Below are 20,000 nucleotides of genomic sequence, written 5' to 3' on the forward strand. Positions count from 1 at the left end.
GTATGTGTCTGTGTGTGTGTCTGTGTGTTTGTGTGTGTGTTTGTGTGTGTGTGTGTGTGTGTGTGTGTGTGTGTGTGTGTGTGTGTGTGTGTGTGTGTGTGTGTGTGTGTGTGGTTGCTAAGTGATGTGTGGAAGCGGGACTGCCACATAGCCGAGAGAGAGAATGTAAACAGGCAGGGAGATCAGATCAGAGATAACTCTCATAACTCCAGGTCAGCCTGTGTGCTGTAAAAACATGGGTACTGGAGATATTATGATCTCACACACATTGTAATGGCATGCGCCCACACACATAATGTATAATAGTGGTTGGTTATTTCAACTAAAGTTGTTGATCTTTAACCAGTGTTTTCTTTACCTTGTCCTCCCCTTATCTTCTCTCTTCCCTTCTCTGTCTTCTCTACTTTCCTCTCTCAAATTCAAATTCAAATGAGCTTTATTGGCACGATAGGTGAAAAGACCCACATTGCCAAAGCAGTGCATAAAATCAACATTAAAAAAATTAACATTCAGCTTCCATAACATTAATGGTAGTGGTCAGTGGCTAAAGCAGTTACACTGATGATAACATAAAGTCATCCCCACCAGGAACCCCGGTCTCCTGGGTGGGAGTCCAATGCTCTCACCACTACTCTACTTGAGCAGTGGAGATCGACAGGTTGATTTTGGTGTGCTGGGACTACTGCCTCTTGTGGTGCCAACAGAGAAATGCAGGCCAACATTGTCCGCAGTAACGAAGGGAAGGAGGGAGGGAGTGATAACCGGACGAATGCTATACTAGGTGCACTGGCTTACAGCCACGCACAAAAACGCATCAATACATTAAGCTCATTTCTCCATCACCACCTAAAGCTATGCCAGTCAACATTCATTCTAATCACTGAAAATAAACCACATAGGCGTAGAGCGACTGGTGCATCACATCCTATACAAAAATTAATTACTATAGGATTTGAAGTGTCCTACTCCTATTGTAATGAGGACTGTCTGTCTATAATGCAGTAGCGTACTGTGGGGTCTTGCACAGGGTCTTCTCCGACATTGTTATTACTCCCAATGCCCCCCAACTCCCCCCCCCCGCCTGCACACCCCGTACACACACGCAGATAGGGAGAGAAACTACGCACGTAGGGGTCAGTGGAGTCTGGTGGGTCCTAGAACCGAGTAAGCCAGGACCAACGAAGCACGCACGCTCAGCGCGCACAATTTTTTGGGGGGTGCGCTGTCAAAGCATGCCCTGATGGGTTTCACAACACCAGAAGGGCGCTGAGCATTGGCATTTATATGTAAAAACATACAGGAAAACTATAGTAGCATAGGCTACTGATGTTTTTTTAAACACATCAACCAAGGCCAATAATTTGAGAGTGAGCGAATATTTAGGCTGAAACAACCAAGCTTTTAGGGACACACTAAATAAACTACAGAGCCATTATGACAACAATGGCCAAGCACCACGAAGAGAATGACAGGACGATAAAATACACCCCCTTAGGGCACAGCACTCAATAGCCTACTCCCCTACTTCACTAATCAGTGTTTAGGCTACTAGCCTACTAGGCGTATTAGCCCACCGCTCCAGGTCTTGATTTGATTTGGTCTTGACTTCTGTAAGCTAGAATCATTTTATCTGGCCTACAATGTTAAGTGAATAACGAGCTAGTAAGACCGGTGTCAACGGACGTAACGTGGACTGTATTTTCATGAGGACTGTAGACGGACTGTAGACTGTGACGGAGCACTGCCAAAATGCTAAACACGGATGAAAATGAAGCGATATGGCAGAATACAAGACGCATGTAAGTCAAAAACAGTCTGAAAGTCGATTTCAGGCTTCCCCTTATAGTGTCAGAACAATGGCTTATGATCAGGTTTTCAAATCAAGTTTTATTTGGATTTGCATGGGTAAGCCAGGATTACCCTGGCTTATAGGAGCAATCACCACTGGTAGGGGTACCAATAATTTGCAACATTTGGGACAATTTAATTGTTCCTATCAAAACGTAAACAACTATAATTCCGCACCAAAACTTAGTCCATTAGGCTACGACAACTCCTGCTCAAACACCACAATGCCTTTTATCAAACTGAAATAGCCCTGCCAGTGCTAACCATCTCTGGGCTACTGTATTTAACATAATAACATCACATTCATAAGCCATCGTTCTGACACCATAAGGGGAAGCTTGTCAACTACATGCGACAACAGGTCCTTATCTTTCACATACTGTAGCAAATTCACACACATTGCCAACATGATCAATCTGAAATACATAAGGTTGCGTGTTCACCGACGCCAGGAGGATGAACCAGCCAATGTCGTGGAGGAAGCAGGAGATGAATAGTAGGTGATTCTTATGAAATGAAAGGCATCTTTTATTGCTATTCAGCTGCGACATAGGCAGACATGTGACACCAAAGGTGACCATGTGAAAACATACATGCAGCAGGGGCAGCAAGCTGAAGTTTTTCCCCTTGTTTTTCTTAATTTTAGGTTGGTCAGGAGCAGTTGGCAGTCTTGAGGCCACCATACTTCTACCCTCAGGCTATCCAGATCCTGAACAGGGACACTGCCAGCTACCTCACAACAGAATGCACATACAGATGTGGGAAGTTAGAAATGTCACATGCTGCAGCATTTCACCTTCGCGGTATTTGGCAGGGAAATCCCGTTGGAAATCTCGTGGGATTTCAGACGGGTGTTATTTCGTTTTAGTGATGCACCACCGCCAGGTGGCGTCTTTGAGTAGATTTAGCAGGCTGGGCTCAGTGTTTTTCTCCTATAGTCTACGAATGAAGCATCATTAAATTTCACATTCTTTAATTTAAATGCTCTGTTGTAAAGCACTTTGAGCTGAATTTATCTGTATGAAACGTGCTATACAAATAACGTTTAATTGTTATTATTACCTTGTTCTCAAACACATGTTTTCTCCATCTGGATGTAATTTAATTATTACGAACACCTATATCTAGGCCTACAGTAGCCTATCTATCTCGGTAACTGACGTCGGGTCAAGACGTGGTGGCTGTTAAGTCAAATGCGCAAAATAACAGTATTGTAAATATATTTGTTAGTAAAGATGTGGTGAACGTGGGGGTTTTGCGTTTTGTTTCTGGAACGCATTCAACTAGTTGGCTACTTGTAAACCCCGGAAGTAAATTTGAAGACGGGGCACCAGCTAATGTAGCCAAGTCTGAGCGCAGTAGGCTATATGGCTTCAGCACGATACAAAGAAAAAATAAGCTTGATCGACTTGTGGATCCATACAAAATTGACATAGTCGCCATGAGTAAAGATCACTCATTGCCAATCATATCCGGACATTAACTATCTTGTGCATAGATAGCGGCAGGTTTGACAGTGAGTGCGTTCACATTCACAATATACACAATATTTTGTTATTTGAATGATCTTGAATATATATATATATATATATATATATATATTCAATGAACGGCTAAAGGGAATGCGGTTTCGCGCTGGCTACAGCCTATTATATGCACAGTTTCGCGCTATGTAGGCTATTATAAATAAGTATTATTCATTGGGGGAGCTTGGACTCGCTGGGGACTGGTGGAGAGACGCAGAGCCTCCCCAGACGCGACATCCTCCAGTTGGTTGAAGAGCTGCGCGCTCTGGCATCCAAACAGCCACCGGCGGCGCACCTCGCAGTGTCCACAGAAGAATACCTCCACCAAAATACCTGCATTGTGAAGACAAGCTGCAGCAAGAACAGAACTGTCTACCAATGCATGAAGTGCACCATAAATGTCTGTGGCAGTTGCACTGCCAAGGTGCAGAGGATATGTGCGAAGTGTATTTGAGCTGCCGCCTGAACCGTGCGTAAGAGCAGAGCGCATCAACTCGTGTATAGCTACAACTAGTAGCCCATAGCCATTAAAACGGCTTATTGTTTTATTCATATATCAACTAATAATAGGCCTAGCCTACCGTAAAAAGCGTTGCGTTGTCATAGGCCTATATTAACTTAGATAATTATTAATTATGCTCAGGTCATAATGTCCGTTGAAAATAATTCCCTCTAAGCAGAATTTGAATTGTATTAAAATAGGCTAAAATTAAATTTCCACATATTCTGATTCCTTCTAGGCCTATATAAAAATATTTTTTTTAATGTGTAACCTAGGCTATAGGCTTCTGCGATGAACAAAACAGCCACAATGTAGCCTGCTTAGCGAGCGAGAGGGCAGTCTACCATAAAGTGTAGGCTATAGCCTAACCATAATGTAATATATCTAGACTACATGCATTGTGGTATTTCTTTATATAGCCCAGCCTGCAATTGTTTCTCAATAAACAGTTATGTCATCCTCTGAGTCCGAATGTAGGCTAAAAGACCGGCAGCTCTAAATGCCTTCCCAATCAATGAGACATGGTTGTAAAAATGATGTTTTATTGATGAAAAGGGTAAAACTGAGAAAAATGGAGTCATTGCATTGATCGATGCAGTCCGTTCAAATGGGCATCAAAAGATAAAGTAGGCCCATTTAAAATGACCAATTACATCTTCAAATCCCTTCTTATCTTGGCCTTTGATAGGGTTTTTTCCCGCCCTACTGCCAATTATATCCGAACATTAACTATCTTGTGCATCATCATCATCATCATCATCTTCATCCGCTTATCCAGGGTCGGGTCGCGGAGGCAGCAGCTCCAGCAGGGGGCCCCAGACATCCCTTTCCCTAGCAGCATCAACCAGCTCTGCCTGGGGAATCTTTAGCCGCTCACAGGCCAGTGCGGAGATGTAGTCCCGCCACCTGGTCCTGGGTCTACCCCGCGGCCTCCTCCCAGCCGGACACGCCTGGAACACCTCCCTAGGGAGGCGCCCAGGAGGCATCCTCACTAGATGCCCGAACCACCTCAACTGGCTCCTTTCGACGCAAAGGAGCAGCGGCTCTACTCCGAGTCTCTCCCGGATGACTGAACTTCTCACCCGATCTCTCAGGGAGACCCCAGCCACCCTCCGGAGAAAACTCATTTCGGCCGCTTGTGTCCGTGATCTCGTTCTTTCGGTCATGACCCATCCTTCATGACCATAGGTGAGGGTGGGGACGAAGATAGACCGGTAGATCGAGAGCTTTGCCTTTTGGCTCAGCTCTCTTTTCGTCACAACAGTGCGGTATAGCGACTGCAGAACCGCACCAGCTGCTATCTTGTGCATACAGAGCACAAACAATGAAACAATGAAACGAATAGATTTCCTCCCTGTCTGTCTGTCTGGCATTCGCTACCAGCAAACACTGAAAATACAGGTCCTCAATTTATTTAGATTAGACTAGCCTATCCAACTGGACCACTCCAATGAATGTTGAACGTAGCCTACTTTTATTCTTTAGGTTTTACAGAATCGGCCTACAATGTCCACACATGCATGGACTTGGACTAGACTATTGTAACCACCCCCCCCCAAATTCTTTTATATTCAAATAAACTGGATGAACCGGTTTCCTATCCCTGGATCGTGGGGAGGGGGGTAGCCTGCGTTAGCGGGTGCTTTGCCATGACCGGCCATTGAATTTGCTAGTTTGATTGATAGATGGATGGATTTAACGTCCAAAGTAGATTGTGCAAGTATTGTATAGGCCCATGTGTAAGAGATGAATGGTTGTAACCATGAACATGAACCGCAACTTCCCAGACCATCAAGAGAATTTCAATATGAAAGACCTTGGGATTCCAGGAGTCAAGGCCGTTTCAGACGGGGAGCGACATTCCGCCTGCGTTCTCGCTCGGATAAGCGGGGGACGCACGCGTCCTGCGCGCAGCGGGGAAAGCTGACTACAATTCAGCTCTTGTCGGGCGTGTGCAGCCTAGTTCCATATGAGAACACTCCTCGGTCCAATTCCGTATAGTAGATCAGCCTGTGTACTTTCAACGAATGTATTATTAGACATCATATCATAATAATATATATAGCCTTCAATGACCTCCTGAGCTGCCTGCCTGATGGTCTCAGGGCTAAAGAGACCGCGCGGCGTTTTCCTCACCCTAACTATTGGCATGCTATCAATGAAAGAACATACATTGTAAATAAACATGGTTTTAGGCTATTGTTTTTATGTAGGCCTATAGGTTAAGCTATTTGTGTAAAGTAGCCTATAGCCTATAATCCAATTGACTGGAACCAGGGGGTTTGACAAAGGTTAAGAGGCAAAATAATTTGTCTTGACTGCATTCAAGATGTATCTTTAACATTAAAACTACATACAAAGCTGACCAATAGCATTAGAAAGATCTCTTCGAGAGCTTTCAATTCACCTGTTCATTCTGCCCAAATGTCACTCGTGCACCCCTCTGGTTCTAAGCCATCACAATGCGATTCTGTCCCTCTACGGGATGCGACAATTGTCCCGACTCGGTCTCCTGTCATTTCTCCCTGGCTTGCAGGCACGACTTGCTCGCACGAAACTTGAAAGCTATAGCCAGTAGATATGCTAAGAAAATTGCATATGTTTGCAAACTAAAACAAGTGAACACAATTTTACAATCGAAAAATGCTTATGAGACCATTATTTTACTTATATGGGGCAAAAGTGGTTTCTCTTCCTGCTTCTGCCTAAGCCCTCCACAATACCACAACACAACGGTGTCATGTTTTACCGAAGGAGAAGTGAAGAAGACGGTAGCTAGCAGTAGCTAAAGCAGTTAGCTAATGTTAAGATCATTCCTGTAGCTGCTTTGCTGCTAATGCGAGTTCGTCTCCGTTCCTGCCCGAGAAACAGAAGTTGAACTAATAGCATCAAAATCAAAATAGCTACAGGAATCATCGTTGTAAAGTTAGCTATCTGCTTTTTAGCCACCGACAGCTACCGTTAATATTATGGAAGCTGCTGTCGTGAGCTAACTTGCTATCACGGTCTTATCGTGCAGCTTCACAGCCTGCTATTAGCAGACAGCACTAAAGTTGACAAAATCACACTTGCACATCATTAGAATTCCAACCATTTATATGGGATTTATCGTTCAACTAAACATGGAACCTGAATACTACCTGATATTTCAACCTGCTGCCATCAGTGATCGGCGCGTCTGCTTGTTTGAGTCATGAATGTCTTACGCAGTTACATTCCATGTAGTGTCCCAAAACTATTAAATCATTCCCCATGTAGTTCACTATGAGTCGCACTCAATACATCCATGGTAATAGGGAATAGGGAGTGAGTGAACCATTTCAAACACATCTCTGGTCATCTCCGTTAGCCATCTTACTCGTCCCGATGCCATGTTCCATATGAGAACACTCAGTTATCCTAATGTATTAAACTTCTACTTGTCCCGACAGTTAACAGATATAGACCCGGCGACAGTTACAGAGATAGAAACTATAAATAGATAGGCTTTGTTCGTAATAATTAAATTACAACCAGACAGAGAACAAGGAGTTTGAGAACGGTAGGCTCATCTAATGTGCGAGATGAGCTACATAGCAATGAGTCAATGAGGGGTATTACTGCGCCCCTAGGGGCAGGCGAGCGGTGGTGCGGAATGCCGTAAAGCGCCTGTTAGAATACCGCGGGTCAAGTTACATTCTTATGTTCCCACATCTGTACACTGTAAAATATTAATCCCATTCGTTATATTTTTTGTATTTTACCATTCTATATATATTTAGACACTTATGACTTACATTGTCTTACATTATATGCTACTTCATTACATTTATTCTGTATATATTTAGATACCATAATTGTACTTACATTTTCATGAGCAACTTATAATAAAGTGATAATTAAACTGCTTTGTATTTGTAATCTCTGTGAATGTTTTTTGTAATGTTATATTCTATATGTATTTAGAATTTAGTAGGAAAGGAAGACACCATTAGGGCTTTTGATTTCTGGAGAGGTAGGGGTACACAGGCTTCCCATTTGTTACCTTTCAATTCTCTTCACTTACATAAAAAGACAGTGAGTGTGTAGTCTCTGAAATCATAAAGAAATATAATGACAACTAACAGAAATACTAAATACTAAATAGCTTAACTCAAATACTCATTGAATTGCTGAAACTGAACAAGGAACAGTCTATCTAAGCCTGTTGCTGCCCTCCCTTGGCTGTACATTTCGTCTATAACATAATAGAATCTTTTATGTGCAACGTCATCATCCTGTTTCGACATTGCACACGCATCGCTATAATGACACCGGTCAATAGAATCAATGTATTTGATCTATGGACCTGGTGGCATTCGTAGTTCATTCTTTTGTTTCCAAAATGCGCGCGCACACTTAATTGTGTACGAACAATAAAACGGTCTATATATAATGGATAATTACTGAGACACCTATACTTTAGGTATAATTTCAAAACGGGAGTATTTCAAATGTTCAATTACTGCACATAAATTCAATAACTGACATAGCACCACCAGGTAACCACATTTTTACATAGATTCTATAATATCCAGTGATGCAAACATAAGTTGTAAAGGTACATACAATAGCAAGAATATGCATAGCAAACAGGTAAATTGGAATTCTTGTCTTCACTTGTCCTGTCAGTATCAGTGCTGATCAGTTCCTCATTCCAGTCCTAGGTACGCAATTAGACATTTAAAGGCAATTTACTGGCAAACTAGCATTCTATCAGTATTACGCTCATCTACTTATCCCATCTAATCATGGATGGCTGTGACTGTCCATGATACAGGCAGTGCAATTACATAACATGTGAAGTATACTGTACAGTAGTATACAGTAGTGCAGTCAGTTTTCTATTCTATAGACAAGGTTTTCAATTGCTGAAGTGTTGTCAGGTGTTGGTTCGAGTGTACAGGGGTGCATAGTCAGTTGTCTATTGTATAGACAAGGTGCAAGGTGTCACGTGTTCAGTTGTTGGTCCAATGGCATGTGTCCCATTGTTACAGTATAATGAGAGTGAGGGCCTATGTATAGTACAACCAGAGTACTATAAACGGACAGTCTTCTTCTGAGCTGCTGGTTGGCAGGGGGCTTCTTCCGAGCTACTCTTTGGCAGGGGGCAAGTGATGTCTTGAGCCTCATCATAACAGAAGTGAACATGTGACACCTTGCACCTTGTCTATACAATAGACCAGTGGTTCCCAAAGTGGGGGTCGCGACCCCCCGAGGGGTCGCGAGATGACTCCCGGGGGTCGCGAGATAATTTCCAGAAAGTGTTTTTTTGGTGCCAATTATCAGAATGTGTGAAATACATTCTGATATTCATTTATTCATTTGTACATTCGTTTAAAAACGATTAAAATACCCTATTTCGACCATTTAAGAAAGTATAATATTTACATTTAAATAACACAATGCAGATACAGATTTTTTTTTTTATGTCATCAGCCTATCTTCTTTGTCCACACGTCACCCCTGAGGCGACAACATCCGTTGAGGTCATTTGCTGCGTCAAATAAATATATTGCTAACGCGTGCAAATTGCTAATGAGCCAAATCCTAAAAAGCTTGCATTATTTTCCTAAAATGAAACGTTGGTTAATACCGACCAAAGATAAAGCAGAGAGGGCAGCAGAGAAGAGCGGGGAAGCAGTTCCACCAGAGAGGCCACCGACCCCTGAGCATGCCGAGTCTTGTGGTAACTTTATGGGAGGAGACCACCGTGTGGCTAAGGCCAAGGGAACCCACAAGCAGTCGGACCACCAGTCTGCCTCCAAGAGTCGAAAGTATAGAGAGGAATATATCCGGTATGGATTCGCATGCATCGTTATCAACGAAGTACAACATCCCCAGTGTGTCGTGTGCACGGAGGTGCTTGCAAATGAAAGCCTAAAGCCCGTAAATATGCTTCGACACTTGAAAACCAAGCACCCGTCCCTCGCTGAGAAATCACCAGACTTTTTCCGCCGAAGGTAGCGAGAGTTGCTAGGCCAAAAGAAAGTGCTAACGGAACAAGCAACAATCCCCACCAAAGCGCAAAAGGCATCATATGAGGTGGCATACTAAATTGCACAGGCAAAAAAGCCACACACAATCGGGGAAACCTTAATACTGCTATAGCTATAAGTCGGAATATGCATGGGGATGAACTGGCCCGTGAGATTGAATCAGTGCCGCTGTCTGACAATACCATTGCCCGGCGCATCACCGACCTAGCCCAGGACATAAAGGCTCAACTGATTGACAGAGTAAAGTAAGCAGGGAGATATGCTTTGCAGTTAGTTAGATGAAACCCCAGATATAGCAAACGATGCTCAGCTGCTTGTATTCGTCAGATACAGTTTTGATGGAAAACTCGAGGAGGACATGCTAATGTGCACTGCGCTGGATGGGACGTGCACAGGCCAGGACATTTTCACAAAACTTGACAACAAACTAAAGGAAGAGGGACTGTCCTGGGACGAGTGCATCAGTGTATGTACTGATGGTGCTGGGGCGATGCTGGGGAAACATAAAGGACTGAAGTCAAGAGTCTTACAAGTGGCGCCTCACGTAAAGTTCACGCACTGTATGATACATAGAGAAGTTCTTGCAAGCAAAACACTCGACCCAGAGCTTAAAAGTGTTCTTGATACTGCGGTAAAAATGGTCAACTATATAAAATCACGGCCACTCAACACCAGACTGTTTGCCACTCTCTGCAACGAACTGGGCTCGGAGCATGAGGGCCCACCTTCAAGCCGTCCTGGAACGCTTTAACAAGTATTTCCCAGAGGAAACGGCTCCAGAACAATATGACTGGATAAGATCACCATTCACTGTAATATCTGGACCTGCGATCCGACCTGGAGGACGCACTGATTGAACTGTCAAGCGATCGATCCATGAAGACAGTATTTCAGTCCAAGACGCTGGCTGAGTTCTGGATTTCAGTCGAGAGGGAATACCCACAGCTATCCAAGGCCGCACTGGAGGTACTGATGCCGTTTGGATCTACCTACTTATGCGAAAATACTTTGTCGGCACTGACCTACATAAAAAATAAGTACAGATCGCGACTGAACGTGGAGGATGATCTCAGAGTTGCCGTCTCCAAAATTAAACCCAGACTGGACTTACTGTGCTCCAAGCATAGTGCCCATCCATCGCATTAGGTAAGCTTACTAAATGTAATTACTATATAAATTAATATTATAGTTGTTAGGCTGTTATGTTATTTTGTGTTTTGTGCCGTTTATGCCCGTGTTTGAATAGCGTAGGCCTATTAGTGCGTGTGCGTGCGGACATTTAACCACCTCCGGGGAAAGTGGGGGTCGCGAGTCTCTGGCACCGTTATTTTGTGGGTCGCGGGCTGAAAAGTTTGGGAACCCCTGCAATAGACAACTGACTCTGCACCACTGTACACTTGAATCAACACCTGACAACACTTGAGCAATTGAACACCTTTTCTATACAATAGACAACTGACTCTGTACTACTGTATACTACTGTACAGTATACTTGACATGTTATGTAATTGCACTGCCTGTATCATGGACACAGTCACAGCCATCCATGATCAGATACTGCTGTCTGGCCATGTCCAGTCCGGGTGGGGCTTGCACCTGAAAACCATCTTTGGGGGGAGTGGACATCAGCGTTGCACAGCAGCCGACACCTGACTAATGTTGCATCACAGTGTTCTCTGGCCTCAACCACACCAGGCATCTCAGCATCAAAGCTGCAACAGAACAGAAGGGAGATAGTGCATTAAAATATTGGCCACAAATAAAATACAACCATACCATGTCCATAAAATGGAATCGCTAATACATGATAATGATAATTACCTGAAGTGCTGGTAACTCAATGTTTGGGAGCTTTTTGAAATAGCTACTCAGATGCTGGTGCCAGTTGTAGCTTTCAACAAGCACTGTGCTGTCCTCAAGTCCGACAAGCTCTGGGGTGTTGACTTTCTTCACAGGAGCGCTGTCTCTCACCACCCCAGCAATGTCAGTAAAAGTCTCCACTCTGGTCTTCCTATAGTGCTGCTTGATCAAGCCAAAGCACCAGTCAGGGGCAAACTTGGTGTGGCCTGCAATCAGGAAGTGTAGGTCCAGCTTCCGGTGAAGCTTGTGCATGGTCTGCCAAGCACAGTACCACAGCACAAAGTTGTTCTTGTTTTGTCCACTGCAGTTGTCACAATGAAGGTCCACATGTGTTTCTCCAACTCCATAGTTGTTGAAGAAACATAGTTGATGACTGCATTGCTGCTCTTGACGCCATCCCTTTGTCGATCAGGTAGTTCACTTGCTTTTATGGTACCTAAACAGAAAAAAGCTCAATTAATGAACAGAAATACTGATCAGAAGCCATATTACAAGAAATTCCTAACTTGTTTACCTAAATTGTAGGTTATGGATTACGATTTGCTTAATACCTACTGGAGAAAAACATCCTCTCTTAATCCCTTTACTTTAAACTTAAGACATAATTACATACATGCAGGGGTCAACATTAACTTTTTAGCTCACCAGCCAGTCTGGTAGATGAAAAATTGTACCCGCCAAACCTTTTTTTCCCCAGCCAAACTTAACATTTATATGAAGCCTGTTTTGTGTTGCGTAGACATACAGTACATTTCATCTGCATAATAACATGACATGGTGGTGAATAAAAAAAGTTGTTAGAGCAGATTCCTGGTGCCACAGCACAGGTGGTGTTGTAGTCCTATCCCCAACTGAAAATATTGATCTAGTGATTAGTCAACCCATTGCTAACTCACAGTGATGTAGTCCTATCCCCAACTGAAAATATTGATCTAGTGATTAGTCAACCCATTGCTAAATCACAAACTACTAAGCTATCTCATAGGAATGAGCCTATAACCATACCAGCTGGGCAAGTTGACTTTGCTAGCTACCTAACCTAGCCCTAATGATATTGCCCTGCTCGATTGCTGTGCAACATATCAACTGACCAGTTGTTAATTGTATTTCACAACACTGGTTATTCTACTCACGAGACAGTACCAGTCAGCTGACGTTGCTTGCTGTGTGAATAGTTTTGCTATGTACGTTGTGAGGCAAGTGTTGGTGACAAGGACTAGCTAGCTTGTAGTAGCTAACCTTAGCCAAAGCACTTTGAGAGAACGTGCACAGTATCTCCAACTCCTCGGGCCTTGAGTTAGGTAGGTAACACTAGCTAGCGTGTTAGCTAGCACTAGCTAACGTTAGCTAGCTATCATTGGGCTTCATTTCCTGAACTTAGCTTTAGCTTAACGTGCAGCCAGGTTATGGGTTACTGTTTATTTCAGATATTACTCTACATTTCAACTAGCCCTTCTCAGTCCCGTTGTCGCATTCCGCTCGCTCATGCCAGACAACAGTCTGACCTAGTTAGGAGAGGCGCTCATATTTACAAGTGTCAGATAAACATGAAACCTCACTTACCTCAGCAAAATGGTATATTTTAACAAATGCTGGGTTTTGAAGCCTCGGCGCTACCAATAAATAACTTATTTAGACGCGTTCTGTCCGAGTGAAATTATTTTTCCAAGGTAGTCTTCTTCTGTGGTGGTGGCGGTGCTTTGAAGCTTCAACCCAGCATTTGTTAAAATAGACCCTTTTGCTAGGTAAGTGAAGTTTCATGTTTATCTGACACTTGTAGGCTAAATATGAGCGCCTCTCCTAACTAGGCCGACACCGATTTATTTTGACGGCAAAGTGAATGGACCAGCAAAGGACTGTTGTCTGGCATGAGCGAGCGGAATGCGACAACAGGACTGAGAAGGGCTACATTTCAACCAGACATTCCAGTGAAACCAGGTAGTCAAAATAACTTACCTGATATAAAATGGGCACCGCAAACACAGGCATTTCTGATGATTTCCTTAGTCCAGTCCGTACGCTTAATAATGGCGATTTCGTCTGTCTTCCTCTGCTACTGTTTCAAGAATGCGCACGCATAGGCTACTTGTGCTGACTAGGCTGTAAAAGGGTCTATAATTAACAAATATGACCCACGCTCGTTACATAACTTCTACAACATCCAGTGACAAAATATATCATGGTACCTTGGTATGTCCACACCAAGGATTGAACTCACAACCTTCGCGGTGATAGGCAGCGCACTATCCACTCGGCCATCGCTGACCTGGGAATTCTGTGGAGTCTTTTGGTTTTGATGTTCTGGGACCACTGCCTCTTGTGGTAGCAGCAATGGAATTGCAGGTCAACAACACGACGGAAAGAGGGAGCGACAAATAGGATTCCCTCTTCTTGGTGTGTCGGCTTATAGCCGACACACAAAAAGTGAGTGTGAGGGTGTGTTGTCTCCGACAGTGAAGGGTCTGGGTTGCTGCGAGTTCAGCTCCCATACCCAGCCCCAGCCCCGGGGAGTGAGTATCAGTGATTATGTGATGGTAATTATGTGTTTGTGTATAAAAACTCTCTCTCTCTCTGTCCTCTCCACTCCTTTCCTCTCTCTCTTCTCTCTTCTCTCCTCTCTCTCCTGTCCTCTCTCTCTCTCTCTTCTCTCCTCTCTTCTCTCTCCTCTCTCTCTCCTCTCTCTCTCTCCTCTCTCTCTCTCTCCTTCTCTCTCTCCCTCTCTCTCTCTCCCTCTCTCTCTCCCTCTCTCTCTCTCTCTCTGCAGCCCTCCCCCTCTCTGGATTCTCCTCCATGTCCTTCCCTCTGTCTGCGGGGATGTCCAAGGCCAACTCCCTCCTGGACCTGGGCTCCAGCAGGTAACAACCAGGAAGAGTGTACAGGAAGTGACTGCTTAATCACAGGAAACCTCCGGTTACTGACAGGAAGTGGCTGGAAATGCAGTATGACACCTGCTGTACCTCAGTGGGAGGCTCTACTGAAACCCTGAGATGAACGGACTCTGGAGTTAGAACGGATTCTGTTTAAACCTCTAACCGTCTTCCCAGTTCGCTGCCTCACAAAGATGAGACGGGTTCGAAAAACATGTTTGAAACCCCGCCAAGGGAGGAGAGGAGAGGAAAACGCACACCTAATGTCCGAGGTGCAGGCAGGCGGTAAGTATGGACTGGAAGAGAGGAGACGCCGCACACTCTGGCAGGTCCGATGCAAGCAATTTATTATGAGACTAAAAAGGTATCAACGTTTCGGTGTGAGCCTTCATCAGGATATGGAAAACACGAACTACGTGTGGTCTTATATACACACAGGTGTGCAATCACTGGATGAGCTGCACCTGTCTAGGGCGTGCCCTGTAATGAGAGAAACTGGACCATGATCTGCTGGATATCGGCTACATACCAGAACAGGGACACAGTTGATGCAGTGTGCTAGCATAATATAAGTCAGTGCAAAACTAATACTAGTACAACAATCCATTATCAGACAATAATTCAATACATCATGATACAGCTAAATGGAAAAACATATATACAAAAATAGTGGACACATAGGACCATCCACCAGAAGAATAGAAGAAAAGGTCTAGTAAATGACAGCCTGGGACATCCGACGAATCACAGTAGCAACAACTCGTGATCAAACAATGGGCTATTACAAAAAGGGCAAGAGATCAAACTCAACATTAAGCCCCTTTGGTGCCAGGGTCTGAAGTTTGTGAATCCATGCTGCCTCTCGTTTTAGTAGTAGAATTTCAATGTCGCCGCCTCTCCTAGGCTTGGGCACCTGTTCAATACGTGTAGAGAGGAAACAATGATTAGCTTCCACAAAATGTGCAGCGACTGGGTAAGTCACGTTTCTGCATCGGATAGAGCTGCGATGCTCCGCTATGCGGACTTTAAGTGCGCGTTTCGTTTTGCCTATGTAGGCCTTGCCGCACGGACAAGATAATAAATATATCACACTTTCAGTCGAGCATGTGATCATCCCTTGGATAGGGATGTTTTTCCCAGTGTGGGGGTTTTTAAAGTATTGACATTTGTGGGTGCTATTACACTGGGCGCACGAGCCGCATCTATAGTTCCCGTTAGGGATAGGTGCCAGTAAACGTGGCGGCATAACCGGGCAGGGGGGTAGGTCAGATTTGACCAGATGATCACGGAGGTTCTGGCCCCGGGAAAAAAACACTAGAGGCGGTGTAGCCAATGTGTCTCTGAGGTGTTTGTCTGAACTAAGGATGTGCCAATGGCTATGTAAAATCTCTCTAAACTGTACAGCACATTTAGAGTAACAAGTAGAAAAGATCGAACAAGGCTGTTTCTTATTACCAGATTGTCTCTCAAGTAACTCCGACCTGGATTTTGAGTTAATCTTATACATAGCTTTCCCGATCTGAGACTCACTGTAACCTCTTTCTCTGAATTTGTTTTGCATGTCAGTCATGTTGCGATGCAGATCGGCAGGTTTGCTGCATATTCTCTTGATTCTGCAGAACTGGCTGTATGGCAAACTATCCTTAAGAGGTAGGGGGTGGTGGCTATGTGCGCTGAGCAGGCTGTTACGGTCAGTGGGTTTCTTATACAAGTCAGTATACAAGGTCATCTCCCTGCTTTATCAACAGATCTAAGAAATTGATGGCAACTTTGTCAAAATGCATGGTACATTTCAAGTGGTCGGAACAGTCATTAACAAAGGAAAATAAATAATTAAGTTCTGAACTGCCCCGAAACAGCAGAAAAATATCGTCTATGTATCTCTTCCACATGATAATGTTAGACAAATAATCATTCCGTACAGGGTTAAAAATCTGAGTTTTTTCAAAAAAGCCAACATACAGGCCAGCATAGTTTGGAGCCATGGGGGAACCCATGGCTACTCCTTTCTTCTGTAAGAAGTAGTTCTCCTGAAAAAGGAAATAGTTGTGGGTGAGGACTATTTCGGCCAGAGTAGTAATACATGAGTTAGAAGGTTTAGAGTCCAGGGGGCGTGATGATAGAAAATTCTCTAATGCCTGAATACCACCCACATTTGGCACATTTGTGTATAACGATTCAACATCAAGTGTGACTAAAAATGTGTCCTCCGTTAATTGATCTAATGCTTCAACGATGTTGATCATGTGACCAGTGTCTTTAACAAAAGACGGCAGTTTTTCATTAAGGGGTTTAATAAAATAATAAACAAAGGAAGAGATCGTCGACGTGAGGGAGTCTATCCCCGATACTATGGGGCGCCCTGGTGGATTGTTTGCATTTTTATGTATTTTTGGAAGAGTATAAAAGACAGGAATTCTGGGGTGTTCGTTGACAAGGAAATCATATTCTTTTTTAGATATTTCACCCGATTCAAAGTAACTTTGTAGAACATTTGTTACTCTCTCTTTGTACTCCAAGGTACCGGACAATTTCATATTGAAATTCTCATCCCGTAGCTGTCTGGCATTCGTTCACATAATCAGATTGGTTGAGTACTACTACTGCTCCGCCCTTATCGGCTTAGTCTAATAATGATAGACTGGTCTGCTTTGAGATCAGACAAAGCTAGTTTTTCGTCTTTAGTGAGATTATGGTAGGTGGGGTGTCTCTCTTTCTCATGCAATAAAGCCATGATATCATCCTCAACCAGTCTGCAATACGTTTCAATAGACGAACTGCGTTTGCCCGGGGGGAGAAATCTACTCTTACCCCTGAAAGGTGCAACAGTAGTAGGGTTGGTGGCCTCAGTGGGCCCAACAGTCGGGTTACTAAAGAACTCTCTAAGACGTAATTGTCTAAAGAATTTAAATAAATCGACTTTAACATCAAAATCCACGGATTGTGAAGTGGGTACAAAACTGAGTCCCTTGCTAAGCAATGTAACATGGGCATTGTCCAACTCCTTACTTGATAAGTTCATCACATTGAGTCCAGGTTGCGGCTGCGTGAACGCGTGTCATATTTTCTGGCTGTTTCTGGCCTCTTCCCCCTCCTGGTCCGCTGTGGTGTGCGTTGGCCCGGGCGCGTGCGCGTCCCCGTCCGCGTTGGGTGTAGGTGCTGCGGTATAAAAAACTAGTGCTGGAGATCGGAGCCACGTGGCCCCGCCAAGGCCACGTCTAAAACCGTCCAGGTACTCGGGGCGCGGCTCGACGGCTCCATTCTCTGGAGGGGGGACTTCCTGCAGAACCAGGAAGTATACATGGAGTCTCAATCAATCAGAAGAGCAGTTGTTTGCTGTTTTAACGACCAACCGTTGACGGTATACAGCATTCTTTTTCAGTCATCACAACGCAGGTTCTTCCTGTGTGGAGAGTGAATGGACCGAGGCTCATGGATTCATGTTCATCTCTTGAGACACGCCTCAGAAACTTTGTTAGGGAGTTGTTCAAGTTAGGGGAGTGAATGCGTTATGCAAGCTTTTCTTCATATTTCTACAAGTTGTGTGTGTGTGTGTGTGTGTGTGTGTGTGTGTGTGTGTGTGTGTGTGTGTGTGTGTGTGTGTGTGTGTGTGTGTGTGTGTGTGTGTGTGTGTGTGTGCGCGCGCGCTGCACATTAGAGCACTGCTTATGTAACAGTAGTCCATGTAGTAACAGACCAGGAAGTTTGGGACGGTCAGAATCCGGGCAGCAGGGCGTTGACGACGGTCCATCCATGGTCTTTACTAGACACTCTGTTCCTCCACACGTGGCTGTTGTTTGAATAAAGGCAGGTTCAGGTGGTAATATGAGCTGAACTGAGTCCTCCTGGAAAGAGACACATCCACCCGTGCACGCCCAAACCGCCCGGGGCAGAGCGCTGCTCCCCCCCCTGCTGCTCTCGTTGTCTCACTCCTCCTCCCGCTGCTCCTCCCCCCCTGCTGCTCCTCCCCCCCTGCTGCTCCTGCTGTCTCGCTGGGCCTTTGTCTGTCTGTCTGGGACCTGCTGTGGGTTTCCTCCCTGTGTGATGAGCATCCTTATTCTCATTCCACCAGATACTTTACTGATGACTCAGCAGCAGCGATAACAATCCAACATGGAGGATTTCCAAGTCCAAGTCAACTTTATTTATACAGCGCTGCTCATACAAACACATGTAGCACAAAGTGCTGTACATAAATAGAAACAGTTAAAATAGTAGATAAAAATAAGAGAATAAAACAGGACAGATCATATATGGTAAAAGAGAACAGAAAGTAAGAAAAAGTAAACAAAAATTAAAAGTGAGTATAAAAAAATATATATATCTTTTTTTAAATTAAAACTACATTATAAAAGCAAGATTAAAAAGGTATGTCTTAAGATCTCACTTAAAAGTTCCCACAGTTTTGGCCATTCTTAGGTTTTCTGGCAGGGTATTCCAGAGGCTGGGGGTGTAAAAACTGAAGGCTGCTCCCCATGTCTCTTGGTCCTGGCTCCAGGAACTGTTAATAGTTCAGTGCCAGAGGACCTCAGGGACCTACTTGGTGTATATTGTAAAAGCATGCATGATATGTATTCAGTTGCATGACTGTGGAGAACTTTATAAACTAACCAAATAATCATAAAATCTATTCTTAAACTGTCCGGTAACCAATGTAACGATTGTAAGATCTTTGATGTGAGCCCTCTGGCCTTCTGGTCTTAATGAGGACACGGGCTGCAGCAGTTTGTATCATCTGAAGTTGACTAATAGCTTTCTATGGTAGGAGAGCATTACAGTAATCCAAACTGCTGCTGATAAAAGCGTGCATTAGTCTTTCTGTGTCGGCCTGGGAGAGAAAAGGTTTCACCTTAGCAATGTTTCTCAAGTGATAAAAACATGTCCTAGTCACATTCTGAATATGGGCCTCAAAATTAGGATCAGAATGGACCATGACCCCTATGTTTCTGACCTGGCATCAGAGCCATCATGGCCAGTTTCCTACCTTCTCCTCCGCTACTAATGAAGGTCTGAGGAAACATCAGGAACTTCCTACTGGATCCAGGAGAGAGAAGAACAATCAGGACATGAACTGAAGCTCCTCTACTTTGTTTATTCATGAGGCCTAGTTATCTACTCCTAGGGCCTAGTCATCTATTCCTGGGGCCTAGTCATCTATTCCTGGGGCCTAGTCATCTATTCCTGGGGCCTAGTCATCTATTCCTGGGGCCTAGTCATCTATTCCTGGGGCCTAGTTATCTATTCCTGGGGCCTAGTCATCTATTCCTGGGGCCTAGTCATCTATTCCTGGGGCCTAATCATCTATTCCTGGGGCGTAGTCATCTATTCCTGGGGCCTAGTCATCTATTCCTGGGGCCTAGTCATCTATTCCTGGGGGCTA

General features: G+C 44.1%; 1 protein-coding gene across 1 annotated transcript in view; it reads left to right on the forward strand.

Annotated features, from left to right (window-relative positions):
- The window catches only part of LOC311321935 (intersectin-2-like), a gene marked incomplete at both ends in the record, with an annotated part of 95,383 nt that overhangs the window by 8,054 nt on the left and 67,329 nt on the right, over positions 1-20,000 (forward strand). Inside the window, one exon of the mRNA XM_084453950.1 lies at positions 14,526-14,608. Coding sequence (XP_084310076.1) covers positions 14,526-14,608 — 83 coding nt within the window. The remainder of the gene's footprint in view (positions 1-14,525; positions 14,609-20,000) is intronic.

This window comes from Borostomias antarcticus, assembly GCF_949987555.1.
Source record: "Borostomias antarcticus genome assembly, chromosome: 19".
Lineage (NCBI taxonomy): Eukaryota > Metazoa > Chordata > Actinopteri > Stomiiformes > Stomiidae > Borostomias > Borostomias antarcticus.